This window comes from Staurois parvus, unplaced genomic scaffold (genome assembly GCF_062004578.1).
Source record: "Staurois parvus isolate SC_StPar_1 unplaced genomic scaffold, SC_StPar_1.0 ptg000020l, whole genome shotgun sequence".
In the NCBI taxonomy this organism is placed as follows: Eukaryota; Metazoa; Chordata; class Amphibia; order Anura; family Ranidae; genus Staurois; species Staurois parvus.
In genome coordinates, this window is record NW_028317816.1 from 8273021 (window position 1) to 8298498 (window position 25478).

A 25478-nucleotide genomic window follows, 5' to 3' on the forward strand; every position below is an offset into this window, starting at 1 on the left:
ACTCTATGTAGACTCATGGCATCTAATCAAACCTATAGCTGTTAAGATAATCAAACTCTTGCATTCCACTACACAGTGAGGGGTGCTCCCAAGCTAATACACAGGCATACAATTCACAGAAGACTGTAACACTGTGCTGTGTTATCATTCTCTGTCTACTTTCAGGATATATCCTCATTACAGCTTACTTTCCTTGCTTTTAAATTGGAACAAAACATGAGAAATATAACTACTCACTATTTAGCTGTATGCTAAAGCTGCATATAAACCCTTACTTAGTGGTTTTAGAGAGATTCAATAAGAAACGTGTAAATACATTCATTTTCTTTTAGAAAAACTTTTTTACTGCACATTATCATATCTGTATTATATTTTATGATGCTGGAATCATTCTTCTTCTGAACTTAATTACAACACTGGTAAGCTGCCTTTTATAAACTGAATAATAAAATATAGCTGTACCTTTTCTAAAAATGACATTATCTCCATCCCCCGCCCCAGCCCTGCTGAACTAAACTACACTAAAATCCCTTATCCCAGTAGTGTGCTTACCTCAATAAGACAACTGTAGCTTGTTACAATGTTTCTAGCCGCTCCAGATTGAAATCTTCTTTACCTCTTTTTTTTAAAACACTTTATATAGAAGTTTTTCATAATGACAGAGTAGCAAGAACAAGTGTGCCAAAATAATAGAGATACTGTATACAGGCACAGGAAACATCTTCACCTCTTGACTGTGCAGTGAGCCCCCATGGGCTTGTTTATGGCCCTATTCCAAGATGGAGACTCTCGGAAGATGGGTACATACATGTCTAAGAGGGCTCACTGTTTAGGACAAAAGACAGAAGCCCCTGAGGCAGAGCTACTTGCATGCATCAGAAGTTTTAGGAGTGTTCCTGACCCACAAGTTTTGGTCCCCTGCCTTGCCAACATTACATATGTGTTAACAGATGTACATCTCAAGCTCATATGTTATACAGCATATTAATACAATAGAATAAGGCATTTTCTAGTATACCACAGAACATTTATAATATCATATACTGTATGTATAGATATAGCTTGGTAAATCTTACGTTGAATCTAGCACAGTTCCATCCATGAGAGTTGCATTGTAGTGATACTTCAGGTAATCTCCCTTTTTGCTCAGGAGTGTACAGTTGCTTGGTTTAAATTGTGCCGTGATGCTGACAGAGTCATCTGGGTTGTGGAAATCAACCACGAGGATATCAAACACTAACACTGCAGATCCTGGGATTTTTCCTGAAAATTCCACAAAATAACCAAAGTTAAAGCATTTGTAAAGGTTCAGATATTTTTTTCTAAAATAATAAACGTGTCATCGTTACCTGCTATGTGCAATGGTATTGCACAGAGCAGCCCTGATCTTCTTCTCGGGTCCCTGCTGGAACTCCTGGCTCCTCGCCCCTGACTGCCTCCAGAGCAAGCTGTTTGCTCTGTGGGCACTCGTGAATGCTTGCTCCTGAGCCGCCTCTGTGTGTCTATGGCTCAGCCCTACCCCCAGCTCCCTCCTCACAGAAGGTGGAGGAGAGCAAGGTCTCTAACATCCACCAGCTCCGTGATGTCATCATGGAGGAGTGGAAGAGGACTCCATTGGCAACCTGTGAAGCTCTGGTGAACTCCATGCCCAAGAGGGTTAAGGCAGTGCTGGAAAATAATGGTGGCCATACAAAATATTGACACTTTGGGGGCAATTTGGACACTTAGGGGTGTACTCACTTTTGTTGCCAGCAGTTTAGACATTAATGGCTGTGTGTTGAGTTATTTTGAGGGGACAGCAAATTTACACTGTTATACAATCTGTATTCTTTACATTGTAGCAAAGTGTAATTTCTTCAGTGTTGTCACATTAACAGATATAACAAAATATTTACCAAAATGTGAGGGGTGACCTCACTTCGGGGAGATACTGTATATGTGAAAACATGTGTATGTATGTGTATATTAATACTGTGTGTTTATTTTGAGCGTTCATGCTCATTGAGGACCCTTAAGAAAAAATTGAGCACAAGGTAACACATCAAACAACATTGTTCATGTTAAGTGCTTACACAGATCTAAAAGGGTCTTTAACTTTAATCACACAAACAGCCGGACAGTGGACTTACCTGTACACTGTGTGCACAATTATTAGGCAAGTGTGTATTTTGACGAAATCATCATTTTTATGTATATTGTCCAACTCCAAGCTGTATAAACTTGAATGCTTATTGGATTTAAGTATATCAGGTGATGTGTATTTGTGTAGTGAGGGAGGGTGTGCATAATTATTAGGTAGCTTCTTTTCCTCGGGCAAAATTGGCCAAAAAAGACATTTAACTGACTCTGAAAAGTCAAAAAGTGTATAAAGTCTTTCAGAGAGATGCAGCAGTCTTGAAATTGCTGAGATATTGGAGCGTGATCACAGAACCATCAAACATTTTTTAGCAAATAGTCAACAAGGTCACAAGAAATGTGTTGAAAGAAAAAAAAGACGCAAATTAACTGCCAAAAGATTTGAGAAGAATCAAACATGAAGCTATCAGGAACCTATTATCCTCCAACGCTGCAATATTCCAAAACTGCAACCTACCTGAAATGCTCAGAAGTACTCAGATATATGGTCATGGTAAGAAAAGCTGAAACCCGACCACCACTGCACAAGACACTTAAGTTGAAGCGTCAAGACTGGGCCAAGAAATATCTGAAGACAGATTTTTCAAAGGTTTTATAGACTGATGAGATGACAGTGACTCTTGACGGACTAGATGGATGGGCCTGCGTCTGGATCAGTAATGGGCACAGAGCTCCACTTCAACCAACAAGGTGGAGGTGGGGTACTGGTTTGGGCTAGTATTATTAAAGATGAGCTAGTTGGACCTTTTTCGCGTTGAAGATGGACTCAAATCATCTCCCAAACCTACTGTCAGTTTTTAGAAGACAATTTCTTCAAGCAAACAAGAAAACATGACACTCGTGCAGGACAATGCTCCATCGCATGCATCAAAATACTCCACTGTGTGGCAAGCCAGTAAAGGTCTTAAAGATGATAAAATAATGACATGGCCCCCTTCCTCACCTCACCTAAACCCTATTGAGAACTTGTGGGTCCTTCTTAAATGGAAGATTTACTGTGAAGGAAAACATTACACCTCTCTGAACAGTGTCTGTGAGGCTGTGGTTGCTGCTGCACAAGAAGTTGTTCGTCAAAGGGTCAAGAAACTGACAGACTCCATGAATGTAAGTCGTATGTTTGTCACTGAAAAGAAGGGTGGCTATGTTGATCACTGTTTCTTTTTGAAATGTCAGAAATGTTTATTTGCAAATTTTGAGTTGTTTGTTTATTATTCTCACATTAACAGTGAGATGGGAAAGTTTTGTTTTCTATTTAGTTGTATAATAATTCTGCACACTAATAGTTGCCCAATAATTATGCACACATAGATATTCTCCTAAGAAAGCCAAAAATATTGCTTGTACTTTTTTAAATATTCAGGTTTGAGGTTTATTAACATTTTGGATTGACCAAGAGCGCTGTAGTTGTTCAATAATGAAATTAATCCTAAAAAATACAACTTGCCTAATAATTGTGCACATGGGGAGATTTACTAAATCTGGTTCACTCAAAATCTGGTGCACCTGTGCATGGTAGCCAATCAGCTTCTAACCTCAGCTTGTTCAATTAAGCTTTAGCAATAAAACCTGTAAGCTGATTGGTTTCTATGCAGAAGTGCACAAGATTGAACCAACATTAGTAAATAAACCCCACAGTGTACATCCTTTTTGATTTCTAGATTATGTCACCCAGCATACGTACAGAGACACTGCTCACTCTGTCAGTAGACAGCACAACTTCGATTTTTTTTTTAACTGGCTGGAACAGCTCTGTGCCATGTGATTAGTGTGATTACTAGACAGTCTGCATCCAGGGCTGATCATTCGCAGGTAATCCCACCATGAGCAATTGCATGTGAGTGGCTGCAGGAACTGTCAGTCTCCCATTGCTTTCAAAGGGATTGCCACCAGCAGCTATTCACAGGGAACCCCTGTTGGGTCTCCTGCATGTGATCGCTGATGGCCTCATTCTCAAATGTGAAAAGGGGCCTTATGCAATATTTATCTGTTTGTGTACAGTGGATGCTTGGGAACAGACAAAATGCTACTTACCTCTGCCCTCTTCACCATAAGCAAGATGGGGTGGAATTGTTATTCGTCGTCTTTCTCCAACACATAGGCCCAGCAAACCTTCATCCATGCCAGAAATCACATAACCCTTCCCAATGTATGTGTTATAAGTGCGATTTCGAGAGTAACTGAAATCAGAAAAGACTTTTGTCAGTACTGCAAGGTTACATAGTCACACATCTAAGGTGTTTATAACCATGAGATGATAGTTACATAGTTAGTCTGGCTGAAAAAAGACAAAAGTCCATCTAGTTCAACCATAAAAAAAAAAAAACTGTAATCCTATACCCACAGTTTATCCAGAAGAAGGCAGAAAAACTCAGCAAAGCATGATCCAATTTGCTCCTGCAGGGGCTTCCTGATTCCCCGAGAGGCAATCGGATATTCCCTGGATCAACCTTACCTATAAATGTTAGTATCCAGTTATATTCTGTGTATCCAAGAAAGAATCCAGGCCTTTTTTAACTAGTTGCCGCCCAGCCTATAGCCAAATGGCGGCCAGGCGAACACCTCGTCCCTCCGGGTGGACGCCACATGGCGTCCTTTTCGGAGAGCGTATTGCGCATGCCCGCAGGGCCGCACTGCGGCGCAATCTGTCACCAGCTGTGTACCTCGGACACCGCCGATGACAGATCTGTGTACCGGCCCCGTAGCCAGTACCATGGGACCTGCTGTGTTCAATCACAGCAGGTCACATGACAGTTGCATACAATGGATGGCTTCCTTTCATGCCATCCATTGTATACAAGTGTGTCTAGGTGTGATTGGTCACAGCGATCACATGCACAAGCTGGGCCAATCACAGCCCAGCTGTGTCAAGTGATTAGCCATGGCCAAATCACAGCTAATCACAAAAAAAAAAAACCCTGAATGACTCAATTTCATTCAGGTAAATGCTTGCTTATTGCAAAGTAATTTTTTGCTATAAGCAAATTGTGTAAAAAAAAAAAAAAAATACTGATCACTTCCCCAAAGTAGTACAATGTTACTGTGGTAACATTGTACTACTTTGGTCATAGAGAAATATGAAAAAAAAAAATCTTAAAAAAGAGAAAAAATTGTAATAAAAAATAGTTAAAAAATGTAAATTGTTTTTTAAAAAATTATATGATGAGGCTGTACTGCACTGGTGACAGTATGTAAAAAAAAAATAGTGAAAATCATTTTTTTTAATTTCTTCATTTTCCGAAAAAGTATGACAAAAAAATTACAACTTCAAAAAACTCGCCATTCCTCTTATGAAATACGTCAGACTGTTTACTTTGCAAAAGGGGTCATTTGGGAGATATCTGTACTCTTCTGACATTCGTGGACCTCAAGAAATTAGATTGGCCGTCAGTACTTCAGGACTGATCAATTTTCAGATATATCCCATAGTTTGTGAACTCTATAAGTTTCCTACAGACTAAATCATAAATACTAATTTGGGTTATTTTCACCAAAGAAATGTAGCAGAATACATCTTGGCCTAAATGTATGAAGAATAATTATTTATTTGCAAACTTTTATAACAGAAACAAAGAAAAAAGTGGGTTTTTTTTCGAAATGTTTGGTCTTTTTTTGTTAATTTAGCAAAAAATAAAAACCCCAGTGGTGATTAAATACCACCAAAAGAAAGCTCTAGTTGTGTGAAGAAAATGATAAAATTTTAGTTTGGGTACAGTGTTGCATGATCGCGCAATTGTCATTCAATGTGTGAGAGCGCTGAAACCTGAAAAATGGCCTGGGCAGGAAGGGGGTAAAAGTGCCCGGTATGGATCTGGTTAAAGAAATCCACTGAGCTGGCCAGAACCAACTCTTGAGGGAGTCTATTCTACATTTTCAAAGCTCTTACTGGGAAGAAACCTTTCTGTGTTTAGAGATTCAATTTCTTTTCCTCCAGACGTAAAGAGTGCCCCTTGTCCTCTGTGATGACCTCAGGGTGAATAACTCCACACCGAGTTCACTATATGAACCACTGATGTATTTATACATGTTGATCATATCCCCCCTTAATCTCCTCTTCTCAAGAGAGAATAAATTCAGTTCATCTAATCTTTCCTCATAGCTGAGCTCCTCCATGCCTCTTATCAGTTTGGTTGCCCTTCTCTGTGTATTCTCCAGTTCCCCAATGTTATTTTTGTGAATTGGTGCCCAAAACTGAACTGCATATTCCAGATGAGGTCTTACTAATGATTTGTACAGGGGTAATATGATCTCTCTCTCTGGAGTCTCTACCTCTTTTAATACAAGAGAGGAATTTGCTCGCTTTAGAAACCTCAGCTTGGCATTGCATGCCATTATTAAGCTTGTGATCTACCAGAACCCCCAGATCCTTCTCCACCATTGATTCCCCCAGTTGTACCCCCCCTAGTATGTATGATACATGCATAGTCTTAGCCCCCAAGTGCATAACCTTACATTTATCAACATTAAACCTCATTTGCCACATAGTTGCCCAATTAAACAGTGCATTGAGGTCGGCTTGTAAGTTGAAGACATCCTGTAAGGACGTTATTCCACTGCACAGCTTGGTGTCATCTGCAAAGACTGAATAAGGATTTTAAATCCCAGACCCTATATCATTTATAAATATATTTATCTAAAATTAAGGGTCCCAACACTGAACTTTGGGGTACACCACTGACAACTCTAGACCATTCAGAGCATGAATCATTAACCACTACTCTCTGAATACGATCTTTTAGCCAGTTTTCTATCCATTTACATACAGATTTTTCCAAGCCCGTAGACTTTACCTTACACATTAGCCATGTATGGGGAACTGTGTCAAACGCTTTTGCAAACTCCAAGTATACCACATCCACCGCCACCCCTCTGTCCAAGGTTTTGCTCACCTCCTCATAAAAAGAAATCAGATTTGTTTGACAACTTCTGTCTTTCATGAATCCATGCCGTCTGTTGCTTAAAATATTTTTTTCCAGCAAGAACTCAACTATGTGGTCTTTTATTAAACTCTCCAGTATCTTCCCAGCTATAGAAGATAAACTAACAGGTCTATAATTACTTGGTAAAGATTTTGACCCCTTTTTCAGCTTTCAGTGCTATCACACTTTGAATGACAATTGCGCAGTCATGCAACACTGTATATGAAATTTTTAGCATTTTTTTGAGACAGATAAAACTTTATTTTGGTGGTATTTATACACCACTGGATTATTTTTTTCTCTATATAAATGAAAATGTCCAAAAATTTTGAAAAAAAGTGTTTTTCTTATAAAATTTTCTTCATAAATCTTGGCCAAAATGTATTCGGTTATCTTTTTAGTAAAAAAAAAAAAAAACCCAAATGAGTTTATAACCAAAAATTATAATTTTTCAAAACATTTTTTTACATTTTTATTTTATTTTTTTAGGTTATTATTTATGTTTTTTTATTTTAAACATACTGTCAACCTAGCAGTACAGTGTCACACATAAGTCGTGTACAGTGAACAGTGTTCAGAGGACACAGCGGGCACCGGATCGCGGTGCCGCGCACCCCCAGGGAGTGTGACAGCCTGAAAATGCAGGCGCCGTTTATGAATGGCGACCCGTTCCTGCACTGCTCTGTTATATTCTATGTAATGTTTAAACAATGATAGCGTTCCTTAATTTTTTTAACTTTGGCTGTAAGCCACATAGGTTTGATTTTTAGCCTTTTAAACTTGTTGCCCATGGGAATATATTTTGCAGTGTGTTCACATACAGATCAGGAAATTATATTGCAAACTGTACAGACCGCTCTGCTCAGTGATATCAGGAGAAGAATTAATCATCTGGATTTTCTGAGACAATCACATTTCTCATTGTTTGGGTGATCCCTGAAAACTCATCTTTTCAGGGAGATCTATCCCTTCTCCTCCTAATAAACTGAACTTTTACTTTCCTAATCAGCTCATTTCTCACAATTATTACTTTTTGTATCGCTTGCCCTCCCCTTTTAGATTAGAATCTCTCACAAGCAGGACCCTCCTAATCCTCTTGTTATGAATTTGTATAGTAACTGTACTGTTTGCCTCTATTTTTTAAAGTGCAGCACAAACTTGGCGCTATTAAAATCCTTTATAATAATAATTATAAAATCAAAGTTAGCATGGCAATCTACCCCACTGTGCTATTGTATTCTGACAGGGGGACTGCCCCACTGCCAGAACACACTGATCAGCACTGGCAGCGATGATCGGATGCTGGTTTTCCAGCATCCTCCTTCAAAAGAGCACTTTTACTTACCCAATCCCTGCTCACCCGCAGCCAGCATTTACCTAAACTCCAGCAGTAGACTGTCTTTTGATGTCCTCATGTCTAATGTAGGGCTATGGGCCCTGCATTGTACTTGATAACTTCAGAGGACCTGCGACCACCAGAATGTAGGGAAGAAGAGGCTGCAGGGAGTAGATGCATAAGTATCCTGCGGGGGCCGGGATTGGGTAAGTAAAATAGTTTTTTCTATTTACCTAGACATAAGCTAGCATAATTTAACCCTTGCAGTGTGGGCGTAGCCCCAATATAAAGAAGCATTTTTGTTTTCTCTTCAGCTATAAAATTTTGATGCAGCATTCCAGTACATGACAGGTAGTCTGAAGCTGACTAAATGTCTGGCAGGATCAACGAGTATCTTTTGCACTAATTGAACAGATATAAGAAAATGTTTTAATAATATAAATACCAGACATTGCCCTTGGGTAGTCATTTTACAAACCTGGAATCAAAGAAAGTGCCATCTAACAGTGTTCCATTATAATGATATCTGATGTAGTCACCAGCCTGTGTCTTCCGCTCACAGTTGTCTGCCATATATAGGACCTCTGATGTGATGCCATCTTTAGGATTGTGCAAATCTAGCAAGACTACGTCAAACACAAGTGATGCCTGGGCAGGGATATCTTTACCTGGGAAAATATTTAAAACTTAGTCATAACTGATTTATTAAAAAAACATGCATGGCTCTGAAAACCAGCCTCAGGACACAAAATGGCAGATTCATTATGGTCTGTATTAGAATCTCTAGTGAAGTAAATAACACCTAAAATAACTTCTTGCAAAAGTTAACATTAAAAGGTTTTATGAAGCTGCTAGTTCCCAGGGTTTCATGCTTATCCATAGGTTTTACCAGCTGGAGGGTCACTGACCCAGAATAATAACAGTACCTATATGTATATCATTTATTTATTTATTGCAGGTAATACAGCTGCCAGTCTACGGTGCTCATGTGCTAACAAACAGCATACTGATAGGAGGAGAGAGAAGATTGAAAGAGAGATAAACTCTGCTGCTTCTTCTTTCTCTGTTCAGTCACAGGCTAGGAGAGGGACAAGACCTGTAAGTGATGCTTAACTGCAGCAGAAAACAAAATCACATCCCCTGTCCTGAAAGAGCCGTGTAACTGTATGGCAGAGCTGTGTAAATTTCAGGGCTAAATATATGCATAGCAGTTGTTTCACTGTTTAGCTCTGATACTTGTTATCTTTTCTGTTTAAACGATGCTAAAAATTGGAACATATTTTATACTGAGATCTTGAGATATTATACATTCCAACATTTTGGCTGATTATTAATAAATGAAATCTTGTGCACATTGTATATATGCTGCAAGCATAAAGCATAAATCCTTGTGCACAGAAAGACACCTGAAATATACAAAAATATGCTTTGTTAAAAGTAAATAAATGCCACTATTGTGCAAATTTCACAAAGCATGCAAATGAATAGTATACCATCAACGTGTCCACTTCCCCCACCAAAAAATAAAAAAATTACAGCCAGCAACTACAAATACTGTAGCTGCTGATTTTTAATAAAAGGACATTCATCTCTCCAGGAATTCAGTGCTGTCCTCACCCTTGCCCGCTCTTCACCAGTCTTTAGGACCCCAGCACCATGTTGACTGTGGGAAGTCGGCTATGACTTCTTTTGGCTTCACAGCTGGCTTCCCACTGCACATGCACGAACCGTGCTGCGCTGTGTGAAAGGTCCATAGTTTTCTCAGAGAAATATAAAATATACTCCATATTGCTCTTTGAAAAAAAAATTATTTGATAAATAAAATTGCACTTACATAAGAGCAGATCAATAGCACCTTAAACTACATTGCTCAGGAATCTGCACACTGAGCTGGAATGGGAGTCAGTCAGTGCTGTGTAAACTTCCATCCTGCTCATCTCACATCAAGCTCAGGGCAAAGAACTCCACTCACTAGTGTCTTCCCTTAACGTATCCCTATGTGTCTTCTTGTCTTGTCGTTATAAGGGGCACTTGATGCATGTTTGATGCATGAGTTTAGCAGCTCAGGACACCTTGGAAACTTTGGTTTTATGAGACTGAATTTAAAAAAAGTATAAACTTACCATCACCGTCTTCTCCATATGCTAGAAATGGGGGAACTGTGATTATACGTCTTTCACCAACGCACATTCCCAGAAGACCAGTATCCATTCCAGGGATCAGCCAGCCAATTCCTATGTAGGTGTCATATGTCCTCATGCGGTTATGGCTGGATAAAAACAAAGAATAACTCTGTCATTACATATAATCAGTAAGATGGAGCTGACTGATTTATACTTTATGCTTGGTAAACTCTTTTAGTTTGCCTCAAATTTAAACATTTAAACAAATATTTCTCTTGTGGCAGGTATTCTTATATACAGTATGTATTGTAGGGACAACGTAAGGCTACAACATACTGTATATTAGATGTGAACTGACCACCAAAAAATCCTCTGTACAACAGTTCTCAATGCAAACACGCACATTCAGATTACTTGAACATGCATACTGTTATTTTTTATTTCTTTTTCAATTCAGCACAGATTCTTCCAGCCACATAAGCAAGGTGAATGGAGGAATACCCTAGGACAAGACATTGCATTATGACAGCAACACCAACAGCTGTCAAAATACACTATTCGGCTGCTGCAGCCTGTGAGAGCAAATTTCAAATGATCACCTTCTGTTGAAAAAAGATGTACACACACAGATGAACCGGTCAAATTTCAAACAGGCTATAACCAGCCTATTACACTCCTGCTGCTGGCTCGCCTCAGATGGAAATAAGCTGCATCAGTTAACTCTTTTCCCAAAAGTGACTTGCCAGGGGATATCTGTTAACACCAATTTGTTTAGTAAAGGTGGTCATATAGTAGGAACCTACAATCTCTGTAAAATGTCCCTTTGATTCATGTGAGGTTCTAACTAAATCATTGTTTGGATTTGTATTCAATGATGTAGTGCCTTACCATACATAGTTGTTAGCAGATTTTAATGAGATTCTACAATCAGATTGTAATGTGTTTATAATACAGAATACAATCTAGGATCCTGACTAAAAAGGCAGTGTGAAGATACAGAGGTATATTTGGCAAAGCTAATCCACCTCTTTGTTTACATAAAGAAATGTGGCACCAAATAAAATTGCGTATCATAGTACACCTATGAGGTCCGAAACCTGAAGGTGGAGTAATAGGGACAGTCTGAAAGATACAGTCAGGTCCATAAATATTGGGACATCAACATAATTCTAACATTTTTGGCTCTATACACCACCACAATGGATTTGAAATGAAACGAACAAGATGTGCTTTAACTGCAGACTGTCAGCTTTAATTTGAGGGTATTTACATCCAAATCAGGTGAACGGTGTAGGAATTACAACAGTTTGCATATGTGCCTCCCACTTCTTAAGGGACCAAAAGTAATGGGACAGAATAATAATCATAAATCAAACTTTCACTTTTTAATACTTGGTTGCAAATCCTTTGCAGTCAATTACAGCCTGAAGTCTGGAACGCATAGACATCACCAGACGCTGGGTCTCATCCCTGGTGATGCTCTGCCAGGCCTCTACTGCAACTGTCTTCAGTTCCTGCTTGTTCTTGGGGCATTTTCCCTTCAGTTTTGTCTTCAGCAAGTGAAATGCATGCTCAATCGGATTCAGGTCAGGTGATTGACTTGGCTATTGCATAACATTCCACTTCTTTCCCTTAAAAAACTCTTTGGTTGCTTTTGCAGTATGCTTTGGGTCATTGTCCATCTGCACTGTGAAGCTGCGTCCAATGAGTTGTGAAGCATTTGGCTGAATATGAGCAGATAATATTGCCCGAAACACTTCAGAATTCATCCTGCTGCTTTTGTCAGCAGTCACATCATCAATAAATACAAGAGAACCAGTTCCATTGGCAGCCATACATGCCCACACCATGACACTACCACCACCATGCTTCACTGATGAGGTGGTATGCTTAGGATCATGAGCAGTTCCTTTCCTTCTCCATACTCTTCTCTTCCCATCACTCTGGTACAAGTTGATCTTGGTCTCATCTGTCCATAGGATGTTGTTCCAGAACTGTGAAGGCTTTTTTAGATGTCGTTTGGCAAACTCTAATCTGGCCTTCCTGTTTTTGAGGCTCACCAATGGTTTACATCTTGTGGTGAACCCTCTGTATTCACTCTGGTGAAGTCTTCTCTTGATTGTTGACTTTGACACACATACACCTACCTCCTGGAGAGTGTTCTTGATCTGGCCAACTGTTGTGAAGGGTGTTTTCTTCACCAGGGAAAGAATTCTTCGGTCATCCACCACAGTTGTTTTCCGTGGTCTTCCGGGTCTTTTGGTGTTGCTTAGCTTACCGGTGCGTTCCTTCTTTTTAAGAATGTTCCAAACAGTTGTTTTGGCCATGCCTAATGTTTTTGCTATCTCTCTGATGGGTTTGTTTTGTTTTTTCAGCCTAATGATGGCTTGCTTCACTGATAGTGACAACTCTTTGGATCTCATCTTGAGAGTTGACAGCAACAGATTCCAAATGCAAATATCACACTTGAAATGAACTCTGGACCTTTTATCTGCTCATTGTAATTAGGATAATGAGGGAATAACACACACCAGGCCATGGAACAGCTGAGAAGCCAATTGTCCCATTACTTTTGGTCCCTTAAGAAGTGGGAGGAACATATGCAAACTGTTGTAATTCCTACACCGTTCACCTGATTTGGATGTAAATACCCTCAAATTAAAGCTGACAGTCTGCAGTTAAAGCACATCTTGTTTGTTTCATTTCAAATCCATTGTGGTGGTGTATAGAGCCAAAAATGTTAGAATTGTGTCGATGTCCCAATATTTATGGACCTGACTGTATATAGTAGTTTAAGTTTATGTGGCCCAGCCAAGAGAAATTTGGCTTATTGTAGGTCTCCAGGCATCTGCGGACCAATTGCACCAGGGATTTATACTTTCAAGCTGGTAGATATCCTGTCTGCACATTTATAATGTGAGCTTTATACTGCTATTTTACTGAGGCTTTTTAATAAACGGAATTATACTATGGGCATACTTTTTTTTGTGTTATTGTGCACTACATTGAGGAGTGTACTTACAACTGGAAGTACTAAAACATAAGACTTACATGTTGGTTCTGTAAGTATCATACCACTAAAAAGCTTTACACTTTTTGTGACAAGAGAGGCAACAGTTTGGTAAGTTGCTTTTCAGATGGTGATGGAGTGTGAATGATGGGGTGCATCACTAAGAAGGCGGCATTTATTTCACACATAAGGAGATGTAATATGCATGCCAAAAGAGGTGATGACAACAGAGATTAATAGTTTACAAGACCTATATTATTTGTGGGGACTTTTGAGATTTTTCACTGTATTGGAATAGTATTTTGTATATCTGTATGCTTTCTATATAAAATTTCTAAATAAAAACTCAAGCACTTACTGTGGTGAATACAAAAATATAAATAAATATGTTTGATAAGTGAAATGAAAATGCTGTAGCCGCTAGTGCACACAACCCATGTCTCAGTGGGCTAAATGATAAATATTATAAGTAAAAAAAATGCTGCGCTACACATACAAAATTCCTATAGAAAAACCAAAAACACAGACCAGTGAAATATACAGAAAAACAAAAAACTGTGATGTGACGCAAACTAATAATAATTAAAAATAATTGAATAATTAAAACAAAGTCCAATCAATTAAATGTTCTTCTGTTAATCCTCCTTGAGATAACGACCACCATGTGCAGCTGTCACAGAACTCCAGTGCAAAACATCCTCTAACATAAATCTGCTCACCTCCAGCGTTGTGACCTCACATATTACAATGTTTTAGTCTAACTGCACTTTTGGTCCCAAATATATGGACTCTGTAGATCAACTTGCTGAATAATGGCTCCCAGTATGCCCCCTCCAGATAACCGCCTTAATGTCAGCCGTATTCCTCAAAAACAAAAGCTCAACATAGTGCTTTATCCTTTATACACCCCTTCCTGCCCAGGCCAATTTCCAGCTTTCATCGCTGTCACACTTTGAATGACAATTGTGCGGTCATGCAACACTGTACCCATATGACATTTTTATCATTTTTTTTGTGACAGATAGAGCTATATTTTGGTGGTATTTATTCACCTCTGCGTTTTTTATTTTTTCTTAAACAAACCAAAAACCACTGAAAATTTTAGTTTTTGTTATAAAATTTTGTAAATAAGTGATTTTTCTCCTTCACTGATGTGCGCTAATGAGGCTGCACTGATGGGCACTGATAGGCTGCACTGATGGACACTGATAGGTGGTACTGATGGGCACTGATGAGGAGGCACTGGTAGGTGGCACTGAAAGGCATTGACAGGCATCACTGATGGGCACTGAAAGGCAGCACTCATATATGGCACTGATAGGTGGCACTGACTGGCACTGTTAGGCGGCACTGACTGGCACTGATAGGCAGCACTGATGCACACTGATAGGCAGCACTGACTGGCATTGATAGGCGGCACTGACTGGCAGTGATAGGTGGCACTGATTGGCAGCACTGACTGGCATTGATAGGTGGCACTGACTGGCACTGATGGGTGACACTGAAAGGCAGCTCAGATGGGCACTGATATGTGGCACTGAAATGTGGCACTGATGGGCACTGGCAGGTGGCATGGATGAGCACAGAGCTGGCACTGATGGACACTGACAGGTGGCACTGCTGGGGCTACACAGATCATCAGGGCACACTGATCATCAGTGCTCTGATGATCTGTGTAGATGTCCCCTCCGAGGAATGCCGATTACCGGCTCTCCTCTCCTTACGAGCTGTAAGCGCGACAGCTCGTGAGGAGAGAAATGCCGATAACCGGCATTTCCCTGTTTACATGTGATTACATGTGATTGGACACAGCTGATCACATGATCAAGCCGACATCTTCGGCTCTATCCGTGGATCGGTGATCCGCTGTGTACGAGGGACACAGCGCACCGCCGATCACCACGCTGCGCGCTCCCTGAGCCAGAACGAGAGAACCGCCTTGTGTCCATCATATTACTATATGGCGGGCAGAAGGCGGTTAAAAACTTTTATTGCACAATAAACATAAGAAATGCACTCACATTCAGTAGATGCATAACCGCACCAGGTATGATGAACATCCAGTAATGTACTAATTATGCACAAGATGCCAGTATCATCCCCAGCAGCATAACCCTCGCATTACACAGCGCAGTGACATTTTGGAGCCTTGATGGGTCTATGCTGCTGGGGATGATACTGGCATCCTGTGCATAACTAGTACATTACTGGATGTTCATCATACCTGGTGCAGATATGCACCTACTGAATGTGAGTGCATTTCTTATGTTTATTGTGCAATAAAAGTTTTTAAAGGATAAAGCACTATGTTGAGCTTTCGTTTATGAGGAATACAGCTAACATTAAGGCAGTTATCTGGAGGGGGAATCCTGGGAGCCATTATTCAGCAACTTGATCTACAGAGTCCATATATTTGGGACCAAAAGTGCGGTTAGACCAAAATATTGTAAAATTTGAGGTCACACTGCTGGAGGTGAGCAGCTTTAAGGTGGAGGATGTTTTGCACTGGAGTTCTGTGACAGCTGCACACGGTGGTCGTTATCTTAAGGAGGGTTCAGAGAAGAACATTTAATTGATTGGACTTTGTTTTAATTATTCAACTATTTTTAATTATTATTTGTTTGAGTCACATCTCTGTTTTTCTGTATAATTCACTAGTCTGTGTTTTTGGCTTTTATTTTTTCTATAAGAATTTTGTATTTTTGTATATGTAACACACCATTTTTTCACTTATATTATATATAAATTTCTGTTTTGTTTTCTTAATTTTGATTTTTATTTAAAAATACATACCTAGAATCAAAAAGTGTCCCGTCCAATAATGTCCCATTATAATGGTAACGAATGAAATCTGAGACTTGTACTGTGCGAGAACAATTTTCAGGTTTGTAGTAAGACTGTGTTTGGACTTTGTCCTCAGGATTCCAGATATCTAACAAAAGGACATCAAAGTGTAGAATGGCATCTGGAGGAATTACACCAGCTGTGAAAAAAAAAAAAATGTATTCAGAAGACTACAAAGATTTTCTTCACATAATGAATGTCCACGTCTATAAATGTAAGCAACCATTGCTTGTATGTGTGAATTTACATAATGCTATCTACATATAGACATTTATTAATTTTTCCTCACCTGACCACCAATGCTTAACCCACATATTGCTTACACACTTATTGAAAAAGTGAAAAAGGATTATGTGACCAACTCTAAAACTAACAAAAAAAGGTATTTCCCTTCCTAAAAAGGTATTGTAGCCTTCCAATACATAAATATAGTGACCTTGATTTTAACGATACCATATGCTACGTATATATTAATGTATGTGCACATGGGGCTAATAAACACTTTCGGACCCACACCAGGCAGCAGTATAAATTATCCTTGTAGTGCCCCCTCCTCCTGCATTACAAGGGTTGAATGCCTAGGGGGAGATGAATACACTGTAATACTTAGCCTATTCCACCTCACTGACAACAACCTCCTCGATCCACTACAGTCTGGCTTCCGTCCCCTACACTCCACCGAAACCGCCCTACTCAAAATCACTAATGACCTGCTAACCGCCAAAGCTAATGGCCACTACTCAGTCCTCTTACTCCTCATCCTTTCCACGGCCTTCAACACAGTCGACCACCCCCTCCTCCTTAATAAACTACACTCCCTTGGCATAAGAGACTCCGCTCTCTCCTGGTTCTCCTCCTATCTATCCCAACGCTCCTACAGCGTTACCTATAACGCTACCACCTCCCCCTCTCTGTTGGGGTCCCCCAAGGCTCGGGCCCCTTCTCTTCTCCATCTGCTCCTCCTCCCTTGGCAAACTGATACACTCCCACGGCTTCAACTATCACCTCTACGCTGATGTCACGCAAATTTACCTCTCCACCCCTTGCCTCACCCCTTTAGTCTCCGCCCGTATCACCCACCTACTGAACAACATAGCAGACTGGATGTCGCTCCATTTCCTCAAATTGAAGCTTTCCAAAATCGAGCTCCTGATTTTCCCCCCCAGCCCGTGATCCCCCCCCACCCTCTCCATCACGACCAACAACGCCACCATCAGTCCCACCCCACAAGCTAAAGTCCTAGGTGTCACCCTAGACTCAGACCTGTCCTTCCAACCCCATGTCCAATCGTTGGAAAAACTCATGCAGGCTCCACCTCCGCAACATCTCCAAAATACGTTTGTTCCTAACCCCAGACACTACTAAACAACTCGTACACTCCCTTATTATCTCACGTCTGGACTACTGAAACTCCCTTCTCACCGGCCTACCTCATCACAGGCTATCCCCGCTTCAGTCTATCCTGAACTCAGCGGCCAGACTCATCCACCTTACCAACTGCTCCGCTTCTGCCACCCCCCTCTGTCATTCCCTCCACTGGCTCCCGATTGCCCAACGCATTAAATTCAAACTACTAACACAGACATACAAAGCCATTCATAATGCTGCCCCAAACTACCTCACTGACCTGATACCCCAATACCACCCTACCCGTAATCTTCGCTCCTCACAAGACCTCCTACTTTCTAGCTCCCTGGTCTCCACCTCCCACGCCCGACTGCAGGACTTCTCCAGGACTTCCCCAATCCTCTGGAACTCACTACCCCAATCCATCAGACTGTCACCTACCCTCCTCACCTTTAGGCGCACCCTGAAAACCCATCTCTTCAGGGAACCCTACCCCGCCCTCACCTAACAGCCGATCTCCTCCACTCTTCCTACCACTCAATCCCCCACAGCCACTTCCTCCTGTACCACTATCCCCTCCCTCCTAGATTGTAAGCTCGAACGAGCAGGGCCCTTGAACCCCTCGTGTTTTGTTTTGTTTTGTTACTGTATTGTCTCATGTTCTGTCCCCCACTATAATGTACAGCGCTGAGCAAACCTTTTAGCGCTATATAAATACTATATAATAATAATAATATTCCTTTCTCCTGCACGCTTCTTCCTAGCTAAAAGACTGCTTCACAAAAGCTGCTTCCTTTTGCAGCTCCACCAATCACAGACTTTATAACCTAGCAAATAGTAATAAATCAAACAGATGATAAACAATGATAATAAACAGTGACTGTGTGTTAATAAAGCCACTGAATGGTGGCTATGAAGTGAGGGAAGTGAAACAGTCCAATGGAGGAGTGCTCTTAAGATCCAGGATGATCCTCAGACGTCCAATATTAGGAACCGTCAGGTGATAAAAAATGTAAAGATTGCGCACTCACAAGATATGCAATCTTTATGCGCATTTGTGTATAATATCACTGGACCTCCTGTGTCATCATCCTGGTCTGGTCAGATCTGGTCAGCATATCCTTCATTGCCTGGTACCCGGATAGATGCAGCTATTCCGTGGATCTGGCTGGTTCCCACCAGAACTCAAATAAATAGAAAGGGCCACATAGTGTGATATCCTTAGGTATCTTTATTATAGGCACAGGATAGCAGGAAATCCAATATACAAAATAGTACTGACCCAGATGCAAATCAAAGATGGCCGCCGGGGCCCCTCGTGGCGTCGGCGGTGAGGCGTCCAACCTGCTGTAGCTTTCCCTGAGGCCATCTTTGATTTGCATCTGGGTCAGTACTATTTTGTATATTGGATTTCCTGCTATCCTGTGCCTATAATAAAGATACCTAAGGATATCACACTATGTGGCCCTTTCTATTTATTTGAGTTCTGGTGGGAACCAGCCAGATCCACGGAATAGCTGCATCTATCCGGGTACCAGGCAATGAAGGATATGCTGACCAGATCTGACCAGACCAGGATGATGACACAGGAGGTCCAGTGATATTATACACAAATGCGCATAAAGATTGCGTATCTGGTGAGTGCGCAATCTTTACATTTTTTATCACCTGACGGTTCCTAATATTGGACGTCTGAGGATCATCCTGGATCTTAAGAGCACTCCTCCATTGGACTGTTTCACTTCCCTCACTTCATAGCCACCATTCAGTGGCTTTATTAACACACAGTCACTGTTTATTATCATTGTTTATCATCTGTTTGATTTATTACTATTTGCTAGGTTATATAGCGCTGCACCCCCCTTTTTTACATTTATGTTTTTGAAGGTTTGATACGGTGCCTTTTTTGGTGTACAGCTGCTGTTCATTATTATATCCATTCAAGCGCTCACTTATTTTTGCTTTTCTTGATTAATCACAGACTTTCATTGTCATCACACATAATGCAGGAGCAGCAATCCTACTTTGCGCGTAAGGATGGCAAGGGCCTTCCTTCATCCCAGGAGCACTTGAGAACACCAGGGGAGTGGGGAATAAAGTATTACTGTTTATTACCCTACCTCTAGGCTAAATGAGTGTTTAACTGTACAGGTGGGTCCCTATGCAAGGTCATTTTTGGCATTATGCTGTAAAGTTACCCATGCAGGACAGGACAAAAGGTTCACTTGTCTCCCTATACCCAGCTGCATAAAACTGTTTTCACTCCCCCAATGCTCTGGAAGCACAGAGAAATACTGAACACTTCTGAGTTGGGGGAGCATGGGAGTCACTCCCTTTCGCTCATGTAATAGCACTGGGGCATCATGAGTGGCCCATATATATCAACTGAAGTCAAGGAAGGAGTCCATAGCCTTGTGTAATCTCCAACAAATTGGTATGGAGTTTGCAATGGCCTCTTTTTACCTGGTCTAAACAGCAGAATCGAGCAGCGGGGGGAAGCAAGGAAAGGTAAGTACTGTATGTGCTGGGGAGGTTGGGGAGCTAAGTGAACCCTTTATGTTGCCCTGAATGAGCAAAGGAAACGTTCAATTTAACCCCTGATGGTGTTTGGTATTGAAGTATCTTTCAAATTAACTGCTCTTTCCCTGCAGGAAAAGTACATGAATGCATCACTTTCATACAAAGTTGTGAAATCAAGTTCTTTCTTGAGCCATAAAAGTCACAAAAAGTAACAAAAAATTCTGCAGTATATTATTAAACTTTCATAATTATTAACTGAGGACCAATGAACACTTCTGAAAAACTCACAGCAATATTTTTGATTAAATGATTTGACCAGAAGTGTGATGTACTGATGTACTGGTCAGCTGATGGCTGCCAGATGTCAGATAAGCCGGTGTCTTATGTTGTGGATTTCACATGTTAGTGAGCCCTTCCTCTTTTAAAGCCAGCCACACATCAGTCAAATTTCAGTAATTTCCTGCTGAACTGGCCAAAATTCAATCTGGAGGGGCCCTTACAGCACCACCTGGCTCATCAAATTTTGATCTGAAGATTGAAGGGGACAGGTAGAAAATGTTTGGATGAAGAGTGACTGCAGCCAATCACATGTAGTCACTGGTAAGGTATTCTGAAAGCCGTGAGTTCAATAGCTTGCAGTGGGAATTCATCCGTCTGCACTGTGTGAAGTGGCTGGAATACTTTTAGATGTGTTTTATTCAGCCTTCTATGTGTCTATGTAATAGGTAACAGGAGAGTAGAGCTGGAAACAGAGGGAGATCACAATATGAAAGGCATGTAAGTGTCACTGGACCTAGGGCACTGATAATGGCATAGTTCATAAAATGCCAGCCACTGTGGGGAAGGACTGCTTGTCTTGGTCACTCTGGTGGCTCCCAGAGCTCCCTAGTATGGCGTGTATCTGACGATGATAGCTATTGTTAAGAGCTTTGCACTTGAAGTCCTAGATCTGTAAACCTGGTTTGATTTATAAGGAGCTCCCACTTTCTTTGATGGGGTTTTATCCATTTTGTAATGTAAGAAATGCAGTGCAAGAAGAGTAAACACACAAAACTCCAATGTGGTTCTTCACCCTTGCGAATAAAGCTGTTTAAATGAAGACTACACTCAGATGGCTTCGCTTTTTATCTCTTTTTCTATGTGTCTATGGCCATCTTAACAGTGCCTTTTTAACTGCAAAGATCAGTTAAATTTTCTTTGATATAGGATTGCAAAAAAAGCTTTAGCTGGGGTGGACTGACAACGCATGGGGCCCCCGGGCAATAGGGGATCATGGGGCCCCTGTGTCCTTGCCCAAACTCGAAAAAGCCTATGAAAAAGGTACCAGGGGCATCTCATGGGGCCCCCTACTGACCCCGGGCCCTCGGGCAGTGCCCGAGTTTCCAAATGGTCAGTCCGCCCCTGTGCTTTAGGTATAGCCAACTATGAAATGTAAACATTTTTGTATATAAGAGCTATCAAAGGGTCAGTCCACTCAAAACTCCTGACCCAGTTCCTATCACTATTGGAGTTTTGTGTGTTCCTGCCCCCTTTGTGTGTTTACTCTTCCTGCACTGCATATCTCACATTGCAAAATGGATAAAAACCCATCACGGAAAGTGGGAGCTCCTTATAAATCAAACCAGGTTTACAGACCTAGGAATTCAAGTGCAAAGCTCTTAACAATAGAATCCCCCAGGGATATAAGTTTTGGGTGTTCCTTTAAGAGACTGCACAAGGAGAACTAAGGTGTACGTTTATTAAACTGAGGAGCTTTATCTCAGTTCAGTTCGCTGCAGTTCTCAGAGGAAAATGATCTCCTCTGCACGCTGTTTATGAAGCCAAGAACTTCTGTTTTTCCTCTGAAAATAGCAGAGATCTGTGTAGAAGGGGGAGGGCTGCCTGTGATCTTGTGAGATTACACTGCAGCTGAGTTTAAAAAGTGAAACGCAAGTTAAAAAGAACATGTAATTACATGAAAATAATAAGCATTATGCATAGACACATACTGTAGATATCTTTCACTCTCTCTCTCTCTCTTTGTGTGTATATATATTATTATTATACAGTATTTAAATAGCGCCAACAGTTTGCTCAGCGCTGTACATTATAATGGGAGACAATACACGAGACAGCACAGTAACAATACAATACACGAGGGGTTCGAGGGCCCTGCTCCTTGGAGCTTACAATCTAGGAGGGAGGGGAGAGTGGTACAGGAGAAAATAGCTGTGGGGGATGGAGTGGTGGGAAGAGCGGAGGAGATCAGCAATTAGGTGAGGGCGGGGTAGGCTTCTCTGAAGAGACTGATTTTCAGGGTGCGCCTAAAGGTGAGGAGGGTAGGTGACAGTCTGATGGATTGGGGTAGTGAGTTCCAGAGGATGGGGGAAGCCCTGGAGAAGTCCTGGAGACGGGCATTGGAGGAGGAGACCACGGAACTAGAGAGTAGGAGGTCTTGTGAGGAGCGGAGAGTGCATTTTGGGTGGTAGATGGATATCGGGTCGGTGATGTAGTTTGGGGCAGTGTTATGAACAGCTTTGTACGTCAATGTTAATAATTTGAATTTTATGTGTTGGGCAATCGGAAGCCAGTGGAGGGATTGGAAGAGGGGGGTGGCGGATACGGAGCGGTTAGTAAGGTGGATGAGTCTGGCCGCAGAATTCAGGATAGACTGAAGCGGAGATAGCCTGTGTTGAGGTAGGTCGGTGAGGAGGGAGTTACAGTAGTCAAGTCGTGATATAATAAGGGAGTGAATGAGTTGCTTTGTAGTTTCTGGAGTTAGGAAAGCGCGTATTTTGGAGATGTTGCAGATGTGGAGTCTGAATGAATTTGTCAGCGATTGGACCTGGGGCTGGAAAGACAGATTATATATATACACACACATACACACACACACTCAGGTGTTTTACCATTTTCACCATTTTTCTAGGTAAATGTATTTCTAAAGGTGTTATTGGCATGAAATTTTCACATGTCGGTAACAACCTATGCAATCCAGACATACAAAGAAACCAAAACAAATATGTTCAGAAATTAATTTATAGGTAATAAAATGGAACGAACCAGGAAAAAGTGTTAAACACGCTAACTAAAATGTATTTAATACTTCACACAAAATCCTTTGTTGGTAATGACAGCTTCAAGACGCCTTCTCTATGGAGAAAATAGTCACATACCTTGCTCAGGTGTTATTTTGGCCCATTCTTCCACACAACAGTCTTCAATTCTTGAAGGTTCCATGGCCCTCTTCTATGAACTCTGATCTTTAGTTCTTTCTATAGATTTTCTATTGGATTCAAGTCAGGTGATTGGCTGGGCCATTCTAGCAACTTTATTTTCTTTCTTTGAAACCAATTGAGTGTTTCCTTGGCTTTTTGTTTGGGATCATTGTCTTGCTGTAATGTCCACCCTCGTTTCATCTTTATCATCATGGTAGATGGCAGCAAATTTTTATCAAGAATGTCTTGGTACATTTTTCAATTCATCCTTCCTTCAATGACATGAAGTTTGCCAGTACCATATGCTGAAAAACACCATACACCATGATATTACCACCTCCAAATTTCACTGTTGGTATGGTGTTTTTGGGGTGGTGTGCAGTGCCATTTGACCTCCAAACATGGTGTGTATTATGGCATCCAAAGAGTTTAATTTTGGTCTCATCTGACCAGACAATATTCTCCAGTATTTCACAGGCTTGTCTAAATGTTGTGCAACAAACATTAACCGAGATTCAACATGGTTTTTCTTCAGCAATGGAGTCTTGCTTGGTGAGCGTGAATATAGGCCATGGCGGTTGAGTGCATCACTTACTGTTTTCTTTGAAACAATTGTATCTGATAATTCCAGGTATTTCTGAAGCTCTCCACAGGTTGTCTTTGGCTTTTGGACAACTCTTCTGAAAATTTTTTTCAATCCTCTTTCAGAAATCTTATGAGGAACACCTGGTTGTGGCCGGTTGGTAAAATGATGTTTTTTCCAGTTCCGGATTATGACTCCAACACTGCTCACTGGAACATTCAAAAGTTTAGAAATACTTCTGTAACCAATCCCATCAGTATGTTTTGCAACAATAAGGTTGCAAAGGTCTTGAGAGAGTTCTTTGCTTTTATCCATCATGAGATGTTTCTTGTGTGACACCTTGGTAAAGAGTCACCTTTTTATAGGCCCTTAGTTGAGACTGAACCAGCTGATATTAATTTGCACTGACACGGGGCAGGATTGCTTTCTAATTAGTGACAAATTTAAGCTGGTGCCTTGGCTTTCCATGCCTTTTTGCACCTCTATTTTTCATGTGTTCAATACTTTTCCTTATGTCATTCAATTTTATTACACATAGCTTAATTTCTGAACTTACTTGTTTTAGTTTCTTTGTATGTATGGATTGCATGGGTTGCTACCGACATGTGGTGAAAATTTCACGTGAATAGCACCTTTAGAAATATGTTCACCTAGAAAAATGGTGACATGTTCAATACTTATTTTACCCACTGTGTGTGTGTGTGTATATATATATATATATATATATATATATATATTTATTTATTGCAGGTACTTATATAGTGCCATCAATTTACGCAGTGGTTTAAATTATATATATATATATATATATATATATATGATACATAGAGACACTTCCCTTTCCCTCTCTCAATTATATCTGTATATATATATATATATATATACACACACATTGTATACACACACACACATACAGTACACAGCATAAATGAGTACACCCCAACAGATTTGTCAGAAAACCTTTACTTTACTTTCAGAATCCACATTTGCTATGGGACACTATACTACAAAATACTCCCACAAATGCGGGCCATTGATTGCAAACAAGATTTGTTAATTTGCACACACAAAAAAGTATTTTTCCCAACAAATTCATTCAAGACCATGTTGCAAAAATGAATACACCCCAATGAAAGTCTTAGGAGCAAAGCTAAAGTTTACACAACAAAATCCTAATTAACAAGAATTCAACTACAGGTGAGTCTAATTATTCATTAAACAGGTGTCCAGCAAACAGTTGATTATAAAAGGGTGTTGCTTAACCAGTTCTCAACCGCGCTATAGCCAAAGGAAGGCTACAGCGCGGTTGTGGAATCCTGGGACGATGTCCATGGACATCATTCCAGAATCCGCCCCCCTGTGCGCCCCCAGCGGTGATCGCTGTGTCCAACAGACACAGCTGATCAAGTGGTGCGGTAAACAGCCAATCACAGCGGCTTCTTACCACGTGATCAGCTGTGTCCAAT

The 25478-nt window shown here is 40.7% G+C and overlaps 1 protein-coding gene across 1 annotated transcript in view; it reads right to left on the minus strand.

Annotated features, from left to right (window-relative positions):
- Positions 1-25478, minus strand: part of FKBP9 (FKBP prolyl isomerase 9) — an 87531-nt gene that overhangs the window by 22771 nt on the left and 39282 nt on the right. Inside the window, exons 3-7 of the mRNA XM_089687197.1 lie at positions 16315-16504; positions 10512-10657; positions 8867-9056; positions 4168-4313; positions 1077-1263 (exon numbers count right to left, since the gene is read on the minus strand). Of these exons, the coding sequence (XP_089543323.1) occupies positions 1077-1263; positions 4168-4313; positions 8867-9056; positions 10512-10657; positions 16315-16504 (859 nt within the window). The remainder of the gene's footprint in view (positions 1-1076; positions 1264-4167; positions 4314-8866; positions 9057-10511; positions 10658-16314; positions 16505-25478) is intronic.